This window comes from Neopsephotus bourkii, unplaced genomic scaffold (assembly GCF_033783945.1).
Source record: "Neopsephotus bourkii isolate Nb327-2 ecotype Australia unplaced genomic scaffold, CSIRO-AGI_Nbou_v1 NB_479, whole genome shotgun sequence".
NCBI classification, from domain to species: domain Eukaryota; kingdom Metazoa; phylum Chordata; class Aves; order Psittaciformes; family Psittacidae; genus Neopsephotus; species Neopsephotus bourkii.
Genome location: NW_026900980.1, coordinates 1,205,881 through 1,221,845, shown reverse-complemented (window position 1 = coordinate 1,221,845; position 15,965 = coordinate 1,205,881). Strand labels below are relative to the sequence as shown.

General features: G+C 40.4%; 1 protein-coding gene across 2 annotated transcripts in view; it reads left to right on the top strand.

The window, feature by feature from the left end:
* The first annotated feature begins 2,184 nt into the window (after positions 1 to 2,184).
* CASD1 (CAS1 domain containing 1) overlaps positions 2,185 to 15,965 on the top strand; it is a 37,344-nt gene continuing 23,563 nt past the window's right edge. For both annotated transcript variants that reach the window (XR_009724968.1, XM_061350067.1), the window contains exons 1-5: positions 2,185 to 2,488; positions 10,633 to 10,729; positions 11,411 to 11,531; positions 13,014 to 13,058; positions 14,961 to 15,023. Coding sequence is in view for 1 of the 2 variants with exons in the window: in XM_061350067.1 (XP_061206051.1) it covers positions 2,356 to 2,488; positions 10,633 to 10,729; positions 11,411 to 11,531; positions 13,014 to 13,058; positions 14,961 to 15,023 (459 nt within the window). In the remaining variant the exon portion in view is untranslated. The remainder of the gene's footprint in view (positions 2,489 to 10,632; positions 10,730 to 11,410; positions 11,532 to 13,013; positions 13,059 to 14,960; positions 15,024 to 15,965) is intronic.

Here is a 15,965-nt window from a genome sequence, read left to right as displayed (position 1 = left end):
CAGAATGAGCCAGGATGAAGTAAATATGTTTTGGTCAGATGAAAAGTCTTATTCATGTATACATGTTATAAAACCAAATAAAGAAGAGTGTCTGTGGTTTCCAACGACTGCAGGAAATTCACATTTCATAAGACTGTTCAGAATCATGAATGAGCAACAGTGCAAAAAAGCTATAAAATATATTGCCATTAATACTTTCAGTTAGAGAAGCTGTTAATATTTAAGTTGCATCAGAAGGACTGTGACGAGCAGGTCGAAGGAGGTGATCCTGCACCTCTACTCTGCTCTCGTGAGACCTCACTTGGAGTATTGTGTGCAGTTCTGGTGTCCTCAACAGAAAAAGGACATGGAACTGTTGGAACAAGTCCAGAGGAGGGCCACGAGGATGATCAGGGGACTGGGGCACCTCTCATATGAAGATAGCTGCTGAGAAAGTTGGGGCTGTTCAGCCTGGAGAAGAGAAGGCTGCATGGAGACCTCATAGCAGCCTTCCAGTATCTGAAGGGGGCCTCTAGGGATGCTGGGGAGGGACACTTCATTAGGGACTGTTGTGACAGGACAAGGGGTAATGGGTTAAAACTTAAACAGGGGAAGTTTAGATTGGATATAAGGAGGAAGTTCTTTACCGTAAGGGTGGTGAGGCACTGGAATGGGTTGCCGAAGGAAGTAGTGAATGCTCCATCCCTGGCAGTGTTCAAGACAAGGTTGGAAGGAGCCTTGGGTGACATGGTTTAGTGTGAGGTGTCCCTGCCCATGGCAGGGGGGTTGGAACTAGATGATCTTATGGTCCTTTCCAACCCTAACTATTCTATGATTCTACGATTCTAAGTTGCTTCTTAAAGTGTAAAAACTTGCAGCTGTCACTTGAACACATGTGAAATGAGGACAAAGCAAGCTAAGCACTAACAGGAATATTTTATCAAATAATAAAGTTTGTTCACAGTAAGAAGGCTTTGAAAATTCCTGTCTTTTTGAATGATGTGTGACCAAAAAATAAGACATGAATGGGAATTTTTCATTTTGGGGTAAAAGAATCCATACTAGGACCAGGGGGAGGGGAAGGGGGTGGTGTTCTGTTGGTTTTGTTGTTTTGGTTTGATGGAAGGGGGGGGGGGGGATTTGGAAAAAAAACGACCCAGTAACTACAAATCTGTGCACTTGGGAGTTTACCTGGTACCTTTTTTCCTTCTCTCCCTGAAAGAATAAACCTGAACACTTTAAAATTGCAGAGTGTTTTATTATTTAGAAACATTGCTGAGAAAGTGAATTAATTAAAAGACTAAATTGAATAGAAAAAAATACAGATTGTATGTCGGATGATAGTAAAAACACTGGTTGGGTGGAAATGGGATATACATGGAATATTTAGTAACCGCACACAATAGAAGAACCCAGATTTTGTGCATACATTACATTGCTTGCATACCTTAAGTTCTTATGGGCTTCAGATACTTGAAAATAAAACTTTGCTTGTAGTGTTTAAACTTCGTTTTCTTTCAAAAGTTTCACTTTTTCCCCCCGTGTTTATATTTTCATGTATTATTCAGTGAATAATCCAATTCAGTGATTTGCAGAACATTCAGAACAGTTTTTTCTGGACGACAGGGAAATTAAAGGATGGTGAAATAAAAACCAGAGAGGACTGCTCGCTGCTTGTTTCCTATGTTTATGCAAATACACACTGAACACCTTTTTTGAGTTTTATGTCTGTGTATATACGGTTTATATACGGTCACCTTACTTTATGGCAGTGTGGTTACTGCGGCCACCTGCCCTGTTCCGGGCCCGCCGGGTCAGATGGGCAGCTTCTCACCATGACCACCACGAGGAGCAGGTTTTAGAAAGCAGATTTGCTGCTCTGCACTTTTCCCCAGTTACGACTCGAGTCCTGTGGAGAAACAGGATTTCCCTTCGGTAAGATTTCAGTATCGCTTGGAGAAAAGCCAGCACTGCCCAGTGCCAGCATTCATGTACCGGGTCAGGAACAACCCCTCACCCCGATACTCCTTATGGAGCCCAGTCCAATGGCCCCTTGGCGAGAAGACAAGTGCGGAGGGGCCGGCAAGATGCCCGCATCACCTCCGCCCCTCAACCGCTGGCCCGGGGCGCTCCGCCGCGGGGCGGGAAGCTGAGCGCTAGGGCCGCCCGCTGGAGGGCGAGGGGAAGAAGCGGCACCAGGAGGGGGGCGGCGGCTCCGCCCCGGCAGCGGGGCGTCCGGCTGCAGTCAGCCGCTCCGGTGGGGACGGTGGCAGCCGGCAGTAGCGGTGGGGTCTGCCTTTGCCGCCAGCGGGGACCCAGTGCTGCCCCGCAGCGCCCGCCCGTTCCATCGCACACTGTTGTCATGGAGGAACCAAGATGGCGGCGCTGGCCTGCACCGGGGGCAAGCGGGAGATCAACTACTATTTCAGCGTGAGGAGCGCCAAGGTGCTGGCGCTGGGCGCCGTCCTGCTCCTCACCGCCTGCCACGCTGCCTCGCGCCGCTACCGAGGTGAGGGGGCGGCCGCGGGCGCTCCGCGGGGGGCCGCGGCTGGCGGGCAGCGGGAGGCGGAGCCCCGGTGGAGCCCGGGGACTGCGGCCGTGCAGGCAGGACGGCGGTCCCTCGCCCGCCCGGGGTGACCTCAGCGGAGCCGAGGGGCGGTGGGGCGGACGCTCGTACCCCTGCCCCTGCGGGCTCCTGCGGGGGGTGCAGCTTGGTGCGGCTGCTGCGGGAGGCGAGCCTGGGAACGGTGGCGGCGGGGAACCGACGGCAGGAGGGGAGCGGTGCCCCCACCGCGGGGCCCAGCCTGCGGAGCTTCCCGCCGGCCGGGCTAGGCTCCGCGCCTCGGGCGTGCGTGACTGGCGGGGTCGGTGGTGGCGGGGAGCTCTGGCTGTGAGCGTAGCCCTATACCTGGGGCCTTGCCGGCGGCCAGGGGGTGACTTCTTCCCTGTCACTTGTTTCCCTACAGGATCGTTAACGGCCTTGACATGGCAATCAATGATTAAAATTGGTGTAAGGCTCGGTATATCTTATTTTGCTGTTTGAACCGTTCATAACGAAATCCAGACTCTTTGGTATATGAAGCAAAATAGAGTTGCTTGGTTTCACGTGTTACTAGTGGTTGCGGGCAAGCCAGTAACCACGATCTGGTGACCGCAGCTGGAGAACGTGACAGGGCTGCATATGGGTGCATGTCAGTAACAGGCGTGCTGGGAGCTTTGCTATGGCTCTGCATTCGGGTTGTTTTGTCCCTGAAGCTGTGAACCTTGCTATGATCTGTAAATGCAGTGGAACTGCTTAAAGGAAATACTTTCTTGCTTTGTTCTGATTCACGCTAAGAAATGCGGTATGTCTTTTTGGGTAAATCAGAAAGTTGGTCCAAAGACAGATCACTGGAGATGTGTTTACTGTAGGACAACTGGTGTTCTAACACTTGCTGCCAGAGTTCACAGAAAACAAGGCTGCAGAGATTTATTGTGGAAATGGGAAAGGGGGTAGGGATCTTATGGATACAGTTCTCTTCATTCACCCCTGGCTGGCATGTCAGTAAGTGATAAAGCGACTGGTGCTGTTGCAAGATATGGAAGCATTTACTGAATTCTAGAGGAGCTCAAGCATGAAGTAACTGAATTTGCCTGTTGTGCTGTATTCCTCAAGGTACAAACAGTGGCAAAACTAGATGGAAGAAGGGTGGCAAATGTGATTCTTTTTAAAGAGGGATTGCAACACTGGTGTAAGAAAGTAGCGACTGCCACATCAAGCAGATTACAAGGAAGCCATAATATGCGTAAATGCTATATATTATGGGAGATTTAATAAGAGGGGTGAGTCACAAATTGCAAAACTGAGAATCTGCAGGCCTTTATGCAAGATGATATGGTATATATGGATTTTCACAAAGCTTTCAACAAGTTCCTTTGCCTAAGGCTTTTAGTTTCTATAAGCTATTACAGAGTAACAGTGAGGCTTTCCTGTAACCCTTTAAAGGATAGGACATAGAGTGGGAGTGAACATAGTTACCGTCTTCGGCTACTTTGAATAACATTCAAAAGACAAATGGTTTAGAAAAGGAGGGTGGGGCATTTATAGCAGGCAAAAGTTTTCAGGAAACAAGCAGAGGTGCTTGAGAGATCATTCTACAACCCTTCAGTGACCTCAAACATCTGAAATTCAGTAAATGTCAGTGTATTTTTTTGGCAATTACACAAAAAAAAAAAAAACCAGAAGATTTCAAATATTATGAATTATTGGGGGAAGGTAAATTTATGATGATTGTGTCATAACACAGAAAGTATCAACTGAAAATTAAATTAGCATGCAATACGTTTAAAATGATCAGAAGAAACCACTGTTTACCCCCTCTCCCCCCACTCCTCATGCAAGGCATTTTGAAACATGTTGCCAAGATTCTATACCAAAAATACCATGAAAAGGGTTATTCTGATTTGCAGAGTGTGGATGAGGTGGGGATGTAAATGTGCTGCACTTGTGGCTCAAAGATGCCAGGCTATGAAAGCCCGGCCATTCTAGGGAATGAATTGCTCTCTATTTGTCATGCTTTTGTGCTTTGTCTTTGAATGTCCTCAGCTGCTGTCAGGAATAGGAGAGCAGACAAGACAGACTCTCTCACCTGAACATATGTTCTGCCACAGTGGGGCAAACGAGAAATTTAACAATGAATTAACCACCCATGTGGGTACTGTCTCTCCTTCACAGATGTCCAGGAATCTGGACAAAATGAAAGAGAGCTGCAGATGAACAAAAAGGGCTGAAATCTGTTCTGTGGGATGTGTGGGGTTTTCCCCTCCCACCTAAAACTGGATCTTTAAACCTGATAACTGAAATTTTTCATTAGTTGAAACAGCAACTGCTTGAATAATGGAGAAAATGGGATTGAAAATGGACATGTCATTCATAGAGTTAGGCATGTCTTAATGACACATACAGGATCCTGGTGTCCAATAAGGCATATAAAGGGTGGCAAAGACCACAGCTGTCTTTGTAGAAAAATGATGTATTAAGTCAAAATACTCTGTTATTTCATATTCTTTATTATTTACAAAATCAGGCTTACACCACAGAAGCACATTGATGATGTTCTGGCCTGTCTTACTGCAGTTTTTCCCTTGGACAATTTAGCCAGAAATAAAACACCACAGAGAACGTATATAACCAGACAGAGAATGGTACATGTGAAGAAGGTTCATCAGTGAATCCTTCTTTCTGTGGGACAAGCATGGGTATGCAAAGACTACATGAGTGAGAGCAGTTACTTTTAACATTTTTGTGAGGTTTGGGTTTTGTTTGATTGGTTTTCTGTTTGGTTTCAGGGTGTTGTTTTTTCTTTGCTTTGTTGTTTTGGGGTTTGTTTTTTTGCGAGGAAGACATTCTGAAATGCTAAAGGCACATAGAGGCTGCTGCTTTCATACCTTTTCTTTTTTCTTACTATCCCTGGTTAAGAGTATTAATATATAGATGTTCTGTGTTTTCAGAGTATCTGTACTTACAAGGTTTCAAACGAGTGGCAATTGGATGATTTAACTTTTTGGTAGTTAGCCTAGTTTATCTCACTCAGTTTAGAATTCCAGATTGCCATCTATTTTTCTTCTCCAAATGCAATATTGAAAAGTTCAAAAGGCATCAATTAATGTTTAGAATATGCATATGTTTTATAAAGTGATTGGTTTTGTCTTGGCTTCCTTTGGGAGCTTTTGGATGATTGAGACTTTAATTAGAACTCCTTTGTTTTGTCTGATTGTCTTCACATATAAAAGTTTCAGCTAATTTTTGCCTCAGTCATGCAAATATATATTGTGGATGGGAATGGATTAGTGCACTTCCCAATAAAACTTGCGTGTATAAAAGTTACTTGTATGAAGAAATCTTGAACTGGGGTTGTGGAAGGTCAAATTCATGTTCAGGGAGACTCATATTTAAGGGTCTCCTACATGCTTTGCAAAACTTAAAATTAATTAGGAGATGTTAAAGACTGCCTTTAAACTGCATACTCAGTGGAGAGTTAAGTGGACTAAATGTTTATAATCTATTCAGTAAAGTTAGTGCTGTGCGTCTTTCAGTTTTTCATATTTCAAAAGTAAAGTCTTAAACCCTGCTGGAAATAAGTTTTTATTTAAAATTTTATGTTCTTAAAATCAGCACTCATAGATTCTGTTTAAAACTACATTTCTATTTTGAAAAATAGAGAACAACTGAACCCCCATTTCTTCGAAATAGTGTGTGCCTTTTAGAGGAAGCATTGTGAAGCATAGCCTGTTCTCCCATTGAATGGAGAGACTGAGATTTCAGAATTTCAGTGGAGACCCATGATTTTCAAGAATGATAAATTAGAATAATAAGCATAATAAAATTAGAGGAAATATGGTCTTTGTATAACTATATCATAGTCTATCTAAGTGTAAAGTGATGAAAATAAGTAGTATGTTGTTAGGTTATTTACACAAAGCATGAAGAGAGAACTTAAAAAGAATGTTCTGAGTTTTGTGTATAGAATAGCACTTATGTATAAAATAGATTTCCTCAGGTATTGGGTTGTGTTTTGTTGTGGTAGTTTGGCTTTTTTCCTTTTTTCTTCTTTTAAGATCTCATTAAGGGTTAAGAAGAAGGAGTGGTATATTAAAATGAGAGTGGTTCTTTGGCTGCTGTGTATTTCATCTCCTGTGTGATATTTGGAATGTTATTTCCTTAAACATATTGTAGAATGGAGGATTGTTTTATTTGTTGGTAATCACGATGGGAGTGCCACAGAGTGCAGAGCTGCCAAGCCTGGGTTATGAACTCAAGATATGGAACCTGCTGTCCTATAAAGAATTAGTAAACTAAGATTCTTCAGTCTTGAAAACTTGATTGAGGAAGGATTGATAGTGATCTAAAAATGATAGATGTCAGTGTGAACTGTCTTTTTGTACGGAAGAGCTAGGGTGTACCAAGTAAATCTAGGAGAAACCATACTTAAAATAAAGGCAAGTGATTCTTCAAGCAGCAGCTGTGGGTATGAAAACCTCTTGTAGAAGAATGCTGCAGATGCTAAAAAATCGAAAAGAAGACTGCATGACTTTGTCAGAAAAAATCTCTGGAAGGTTCTGCAAAATATGAGAAACCACATCCTGCTCAGGAAGTCTCTGGACTGAACATGGGAGAATATTAGACAAGAACTTAATGTTTACTTGCCCTCTTCTTACTAGTCCTGAGGCATCTGCTTTTGGCCCCTGTTGAAGGCAGAATATCAGGCTAGAATGACCTAGGTCATGGTCTGACCATGCATGACTGTTCTTGCTTTGTTATGCGTCTTCCTCAGCAAATTAATGGATTTCAGAGTTATTCTGGTTAGTAGAGGATTTTATTTTACATAGTTCACTCTTACATTACTTTTCATCATCTGCATGGTGGAGGGCTTTGTAGCAGTAGCTGTAATCATTGTAAGTCACTTATTCTCGTAATCTGATCACAAACAAAATGAGTTTGATGCTTTTTATTATTTCTGACAATTTGATTTTTATGCAACTTACTCAGAATGATACTTGACATAAGTGTGTATGTTTGAGAATTGAGGAAATTATGTTGCTTGAAAGCCAGAGTATAGAAAAAGGATTTTATTTGAAATTAAGAATAAAGGAAAATATGGTAATTTTGAATTTATTATTTCTACTAGAAAGATGCCTGTCCAGCATATCTGAGCAATGCCAACATATTTAAAAAGTAGATAAAGAGTCTGCTTTCCATGTCATCTGCTGTGTTCTGCATTATTTCTGCAGAAATCTTGGCAGCAGTATCAGCAGCTTTCTTGTAAGTAGCAGTAGTTGCAAGAAGTGCAGAAAGGAATTGAAAGACTCTTCTGGAAGATCTGTAATCTCTTCAGAAATGGTACTTAACTGAATAATGAAACAGGCACAGACTGGAAAAAGAAAGATGATGTTGCTGACCTGGAGTGACCTATGCTGGTTGAAAAACAGGAGAGTTACAGAGACTACCTTTCTGGAAACCCCTGGAGTTCACCCTTTGTCTGGTCTCAGCATACTTCCATGAGAGCTTCTTTAAATGTTCAGAACCAAGCGGCCTTCTGCATCTGGCCATTTGCCACATCCCATTGCTGCTGTGTAGCAATTAATCAGTTTGACGTGGACAGTACATATGCATTGCAGTTAGGCAGGAAGTGTTGATCTGATTGGTGGTATCTCAAGCGTTTGCTTGAGAGGTTACCAGCCAATTTGAGAGAATTCCTGAACTACCCTGGGGTGATTAGTAGACTCTTACTGATGATAAAATAGGAGTTTATCACTATGTATATATTTTATTTAAATTTTTTACAGATTTTCCTTCCATGCATCAAAATCTGCCTTCAAAAACAGAGGTAGGAGTAAAGGATGACAATTTTAATAAAAAACAGTTTATCTTCCATATTAGGAGTATGTCATGTGGGTTGCTCACAGACAGCCAACCCAAGCCCAGAGATACGACCTTTTTCAAGGCTGTTGTAATACTTAATGTTATTCCAGCTCTTTTAGAAGTCACAGTGCAACAGCAGTGAAAAGTAATTGAAGTTCCAGGAGAGAAAGCAAATTTGGTTGTTAAAGTTGCATTTTGGAATGAGTACCGTTAGAACATTGTAAATAATAACTTGATCGTGTTACTACTGCTGGGTTTGGGTGCAAAATGAGACAAGGAGTGACAGTTACAGTCTGTTCTACATTGCCTTTTTCAGATTTTCATGAAAACAGGTAGGAGGAGTTTCAGAGAGGAAGGCAGGGATAGACGTTGTCTTCAGCTGCCACTTCTTTCCTCCACGCTAATTTTATATTGTTTTTCAAGCAGCATATGTGAGCTGCATTGTCTGCACTTCTATGTCATAGAATGGGTTGGGTTGGAGGGGTCCTTAAAGCTCTTCTAGTTCCAGACCTATTGCCATGGGCAGGGCCACTTTGGAAAACTACAGAAATAGGTAATTTTCCCAATTATCTTATGTCCAACTCAAAAAATCTGAAAACCAAGCAACCAAAAAGAGTTGCTTCAGTGCCTGTAATAATTAATTAGCTTTCACTGTGATCTTAGAACCATAGCTTGGGATATATTTTATTATCAGAATGTTACACGAAGTCTTTCTTTACCTGATGCAATTTTAATTTCTTTATTTATTGATAGATTTGGCTGTGGTCTTGTGGAAGCCTTTGTTTCAGCACAAGGGAAGTGATACCATGGCTCTGTCTCTTTTTACTAAAAGCTTTTTACAGTTGTACTGATCTTTGAGGATCTTTGAGGACTATGAGCCTGGGTCTTGGTAGAGGCAGTGGTACCTTGTAAATTCCCATTCCTACAGACCTCAGGGTACTTGCGTCTCATTCTGTTCACCTCGTCTAATTTACAGTTCTAGATAATGCTTCAGATTTCCTCATAGTAGTTGAAGCAGATAGTCCGTCTCATTACAATATGTGGCTTTCAGCAGTCCTGAAAAAAGCAGGTGGAAAACGCCCTGTTCTTTAGGATTATTAGAAGTTTTGGCGGAGTAAAAGTGTGGTTCTTAGTTGAGTTTAAGGAAGTCAAGAGTTTACAGAAAGCATTAAGTGTGGGCTGTGGTACATTGTTTCTGAACAAGCTAGCACAGGTACCTGCCATTTCATTCACAACCGTTCCTCTGTTTGTCTGAAATGACAAGTATGACAAAAATGTTGGTGGGCAACTTCTCTTGCAGTGATCCGTGTTCAGCTGTGTTCAGTTATAAGGCAATAGAATCTGACAGGGAGTTTGCTGGGAGATAACACTCCCTGATATCATAACTGGAGTATTTTACTTATATGAACTTAAAATGACCTGGAACATCACCACCTGTAAGGTGATTCATCCTAATGAGTGTAAAACTTCTTGACTAGGAAAGGTACATGCAGTTGAGACTGATCAGCAAATTCTGGTATAAATGGGTTTTGTTTTGCATATCAACCCAGCATGTAATGTGACCTCTTTTGATGTGACTGCCATGTCTTGAACAAGGAGATAGAATAGACTTTCTTGCAAATCTCATGTTGACATTCATGTTCTGTAAAAGATGCTGCATATGGTGATTCTGTGTAGAAGATTAGGATATTGAACTATTGTATTCTTCGATTTGGTGTATTCTTTGTTCTGGTGACAGAACACTGGAACAGGCTGCCCAGGGAGGTTGTGGAGTCTCCTTCTCTGGAGACATTTAAAACCCGCCTGGACACGTTCCTGTGTAACCTTATCTAGGTGTTCCTACTCCGGCAGGGGATTGGACTAGATGATCTTTTGAGGTCCCTTCCAATCTCTAACATACTGTCATACTGTGATTTCATATTAGTGTATTCTGGATAGTAGATAGCACAGTGGATTGGCACCTGTTGTTGGAAATGCCGTTCTAGGTCACCACATCCTTCTGACAACAGAAATGGGATCACTAACCTTTTGTGGATAGAAACGTGACTTACAGAGAAGTGTGGTATGATAAGTGAGAAGGCAATTTGCAGAAACTTGTGCAAGACGTTTTTACAATGAGTTTGGTTTTATTACTGCTATTGATTGTTTCAAGTCCTGTGGTTCAAATATTGACAAATTATGATTGCTTTTAATGGCAATGGGGCTATGTTTTAACTTTCATGTGTCTGAAATCTGATCTTAACTTTTTAAAGGTGGCGATACGTGTGAGTATCTTCTGTCCAGTGGGAGATTTCTTGGAGAAAAAGTATGGCAACCCCACAGTTGTATGATGCATAAGTATAAAAATAGGTAAGAAAACTCATGTCTTCAGGTTTTCTGCTTGGAAAGAAGAGTCACTGTCTGACTGCATCTGTAGAGATCGCAGTGGCATATATTTTTCTCTTTATAGCTGATTTTCTAGGCTTTCAAAAATGCGCAGCATTTGTCAGAAGGAGGTCTTTTTCCTTGTAGATTACCTCTGTGTCTACAGTGTTTACCATAGTTAAATTTTTATATAAGAATACAAGTAAATGTTGGTGATATTAGTACTGATACATGTTATGGAGAGCCTGCATAGCTTCATGTGTTGCTTTCAGATTGCTGAAAGGGAAAATGCTGATCTTATGTGTAGAATCACGAGTGAAAAAATCCTAAATAAAATTACCATTCACTTTTTTTCACCTACTAGTAAGAGACTTCTATTTTTTAGAATGATGCTTTTATTACCATTTGGAAACTACTGTGTTTGTAGCACCACAGAATAGAAAAGCCTGCTTTATTTTTTGCCTATTAGCAGGAGAGTTCATTTTCATTTCTATGCAAATTATGCTAAACTTTTTATTAATTCAGCATGCTTTAAAAAAAGATTTACTATTCCTTAGAGCTGGATATAATGCTTAGAATTATCTGTATTGCTCTGTAGATTTTCTAAAGACTTTTTCCTAAAACATAAATTTCCTGTAACCTGAATGTTGCTATTTTGTTTTACAGTGAAGCAAAAAATTGCCTTGTAGACAAACACGTTGTGTTTATAGGAGATTCTAGAATTCGACAACTGTTCTATTCATTTATAAAACTCATAAATCCTCAAGTCAAAGAAGAAGGAAATAAGGTGCGGCAATAGTTTGTTTTGATGATGTCTTTGTTTCTGTCTTCCTAAATAACCTCTGAATAAAAAAAAACCACAAAAACAAACAGGAATTTATACCATTTGCTGGCCTAGCCATCAGAAAGAAGAACCTCAAAAAGGCCTTTTGAAGGAGAACAAGATTAGACCAAGATAATTGTTTGGGTACAGATGATAAGTGAACTAGGAAGCTTGAGTGAAAATTTGTGGCACTGTAGGAATAAATTAGTGAAGCCAACTTGTCCCATAGCAACTTATGCTTCATATTTGGCTTCTTGATGAAAAAAAACATTGCTCCTTTGTGTGTTTTTAAATAGTAATAATTCATGGGTTATCATTTGTCATTTTAAATGTGAATTGCTGATCTAATCTGTTCATAAAAATCCTTAGGGCAATGACAGATTTCCAGATCTGACTTGAAGCTGAAACTAAAAAAAATTCTGATCTTACCTTCCTTTTAATCACTGCTGAAGAGCTGTCTGAATTTTATAAGGTGAAGAATGTAAGTTTGTTTGGTGGGAACAGTAAGAAAGGATTCAGCTTGAACAGAAATTGATTTCTGTTGCTGTATCATGCTTAGGCATATGCCTTCATGGATCTAAGTACATATGTGAGGGAAAAGACACAGTTCACTTTTAACTGCACATCAGATTTGTCATTTAGTAATTCTGTCATTTAGATGTGCAAGCTGGTGCCTTGTCCAGCAAACATCATGCAGTCACTTATTGTCAGAACAGGATATTTGATTGACTGAGTAATTTCAGTCTTCCTCATCTCTTGGTCACAGCTGCTGCCCAAAAGTGATGGTGAGATGATGGAGTGCTATAATGGATTTTGAGTTGAGGCATATCTTTTGTCAAGTATTTAGGAAATCAAGATCTCAGTTTGTGGAAGAGAAATGCACTTGTTCTTTGGATCAGGACTGAAACTAGTATTGTATTTTAGTAATATGTTAAAGGACAAATGTATATGCAGCATCTGACCGCTTCCTTTCTGATTTCTTACAATAACAGCAAATTTAATAATGCATCCCAGAGTTTATTTCTGCCTGAAATTATTTTATTTTTTAATTAAAACTCTGTTGATTGTTTTGTGTAAAGAAGTTGGGCAGTTGAAAAGGAAGGCTAGAGGACAGGCAGTGTAAGAAAAGAAAGAGAAAAAAAAAGTCTTCTCATTTTGGGAGGCTAAATATAGATAAATATTTCATGCCTTTTTAACAAAGTGAATAGAAAATCTTTCAGACTTTGTTGGATAGATTTCTTACAGGAAGAATAACCCTTCACTCGAGTACCTTGTTTTATCAAGAAAGTAACATAAATATTTTTTATGAGTAGTATACTGACAAGTTTCTGCCGAGGATAAATAAACCTCCGGGTGAGAGCAATTTAACATACAAATGTAAATATTTTTGTTTTCGTTCCAAGAGTTTGTCTCACTTTGCTTTTATTGTTTGGGGTTTTTTGACAGCATGGAAATATCCCGTTTGAAGATAAGGCTGCTTCAATTAAAGTGGTAAGTTTTTATCTAGTGTGAAATTGCAAGTCGTCATCGTATTATTATTTCATAGAGTGTATTCCAAGTTACAGTCAGAGCTGGATCTTTCAAATTTCTACAAGTGCTGTAAAAGTCAAAAGAAGCTTTAGACCATCAACACTATGAATTTTCCACAAAATAGAGAGTATCTTAACATACTATATTTTGAATAGGGTGGTTCGAGAGACATTGGCTTTCAGTACTTCTATATTGTGTTAGCTTTGGGCGTAAGCCTTGGAAGCATTTATAATTTTTCTTTTTGTCAGATATTATAATTTGGCCTTCCCAAGAATAGCTTTTGCTAGGAAGTTTACTCTTCCACTGCTGTAAGAATATGTATCTGGGTCTAACTTACTTGGAGTGTTAATTGTTGTAACTGCTGTTGAGTTCTCTGTGCTATCCCAACAAGTATTCCTTCCGCTGTTTTTACATGGAGAAATAACCACAATGTTTATTATAATGTGGATATTTTAAAACAGAAAACAAACAGAGTACTTGAGGGTAGGTTTTATGAAGGATTCTCTTCTCTGCCTTGGCAATGAAAGCAGTGTCCTCAGTAGCTTTCTTTGCTTCCCATGACAGCTGTCAGCCGCGCTGGGATTCTGCTGGTCGTGTTGTTTGTTTATGCCCTGGAGACAACTCATTCTCTGTTCATGAAAACCAAAGAAGCAGTGTATTTGCTGAGTTGCCTGCAAGTGAGCTTTCAGTACCTGTTTGTGTATGTGGTTAAGATTTAGCGTACAGAATAACATTTTACGGTGTGAGTTCGTTGCAATTTAGGCCTCTGCTGTCCCACTGCTGCCCTTCAGAGCATGCTCCTGTGCTCGTGAGGTGACTAGCCCTGGTACAGGTGTGGAGTCTGCTGGTTTAGGAAGCGATTCAGCCAAAAACTTACCTAATAGGTTTCCTTTTAGGTCGGGTCTGATGTGTCTCATCATATGGTTATCTGAATGCTAGAAAAGAGGGAGCAGAACACAAACCAGGACAAAGGGGATGATGCAATGGGATTTATGTTGGCTTAGGCTGACACATAACTACATCTAACCACCAAGATTTGAGTTTGTCAGGCTTGGGCTTTTGGGAGTTAAGTTTTGGATAGTTAAGAATATATTCCTAGTTTGCTGCTTCCTTCTTTTGATACTGTATTGCTGTTGACATTATTGTCAAGCTGAATTTTCACAATCCCAGTGGCTGTGACCCGGTAATCTACATGTGGAAAATACTTGACCAAGAAAAGAGAAAATCACTGGGAACAAGCGGAGAGTTCAGTTTTGCCTGTCCTTCTAGGTAGAAGGTTGGGTGCTACTCCTGATGTCAGCTGATAATTTCTGAAGTGTAAAATAAATTGTTAGGTTTCCTTTCTGTTCAAAAACTATTATTTCATGCTGTCAATTATAGTAAGTTCTGGAACAAAGAAAACCTGTTAGTAAAAACTGTGTGAAATTGAGCAGAAGGCAAGTTCTAACAAGTAAGTTATAGTTGTGAGCTTGGTTTTATCCCTGATCATGTTGGAAGTCCAAGGACATCCTGTTTGGCAGAAACTGAAAAATAATTTTCTTGGTGAAGTCCCAACTCTTGAACTATCAATGAAAATTTCTTCTTTTTTCATGGGAGCAAAGTTTTGTGGTTTGTGGGGGTTTTTGGCATCATCCCATTCCTTGCCTCCCCTCCCCCCCTTTTTTTTTCCTTTGCTTTCTGTTTTGCGTGCTAGAGGGGGATGTCTGACTTTTCGTGCTAACTATACAGGGAATCTGACTAGGCCGAAGGATTTTTCCTTCGCAGTTGAATTGATGGTAATTACTTTGGTTTTTTTATATTTTTTTCCAATTGTTCTACTGCTTGTCTTTAAGCTTACAGAGTACACCTGCATTTGTTTTACAGGATTTCCTGTGGTATCCAGAAGTTAATGGCTCTATGAGACAACGTATCAAATCTTGGACTGAGGTTTGTCTTAAAGAACTGTGGTTCAGGAAAATACAGCAACTGTCTGAGGACTACTACCTTCTCGTTTTTTGGGGTTTTTTTTACATACATAGCTATAATTACCAGCAGCTGTAGCATATCGCATACATTCAGTCAGTTATGTCCCAGATATCTGAAATTTGACATCGAAATAGTGAAAGGGGGATGTTTACTAGTCTGTATGTTTCTGGGCGTGTCCTAGTCTCCCAAGATGGCTTCACTTGGCCTCAGAAAAACACAAACCAAACCAGTAAAACCCTACTTCCCTGGAGCAAGTGGATTCATAGAATCATAGAATCAACCAGGTTGGAAAACACCTTTAAGATCACCAAGTCCAACCTTTATCCCAGGACCAGATTTCTTCACTTTTACACATTTTCTGTGATGAGATGGTGATGCAGTGATGGCAGAGGCTGTCATCACACAGGTGTCCTCCTGTTGCTTTTGGAAGAGGAATGACTTTTGAAAAGCATCATCTCAGACCACCTTGACAAGGGTCTCGCTGTGATTCCCCAGCGTTGCTCACCTACAACCTAGAACACATGACAGCATTGCCCTGGTTTCAGATTGAGCTGGTAACTCTGTTAATCCAACCCTCCCATTAATAGCTGAAAGAATTTTGTTCAGATCTATGATCTACAGTTTACTTGACAGTAGGAGATATTGTTTAGATAGCTTTTGAAGTGAATTTATGCTGCTAAATTGGTAATGATTGTGAGTGCTTATTGGTCCTTTGCACTTTTGTATATTTTATGTGAAAATTCTAGTGTATCACAATTTGATGTTCTCTGCCATATATCTGTAATCTATTTTTTTTATAACCATCAACTGATGGACAAGTTGAGTCACAGCTGATTAAGAGATGAGTCTTAATTAACCTGCTGAGTATTATAATAATTTGTGACTATTTTAAACCTAATTTGT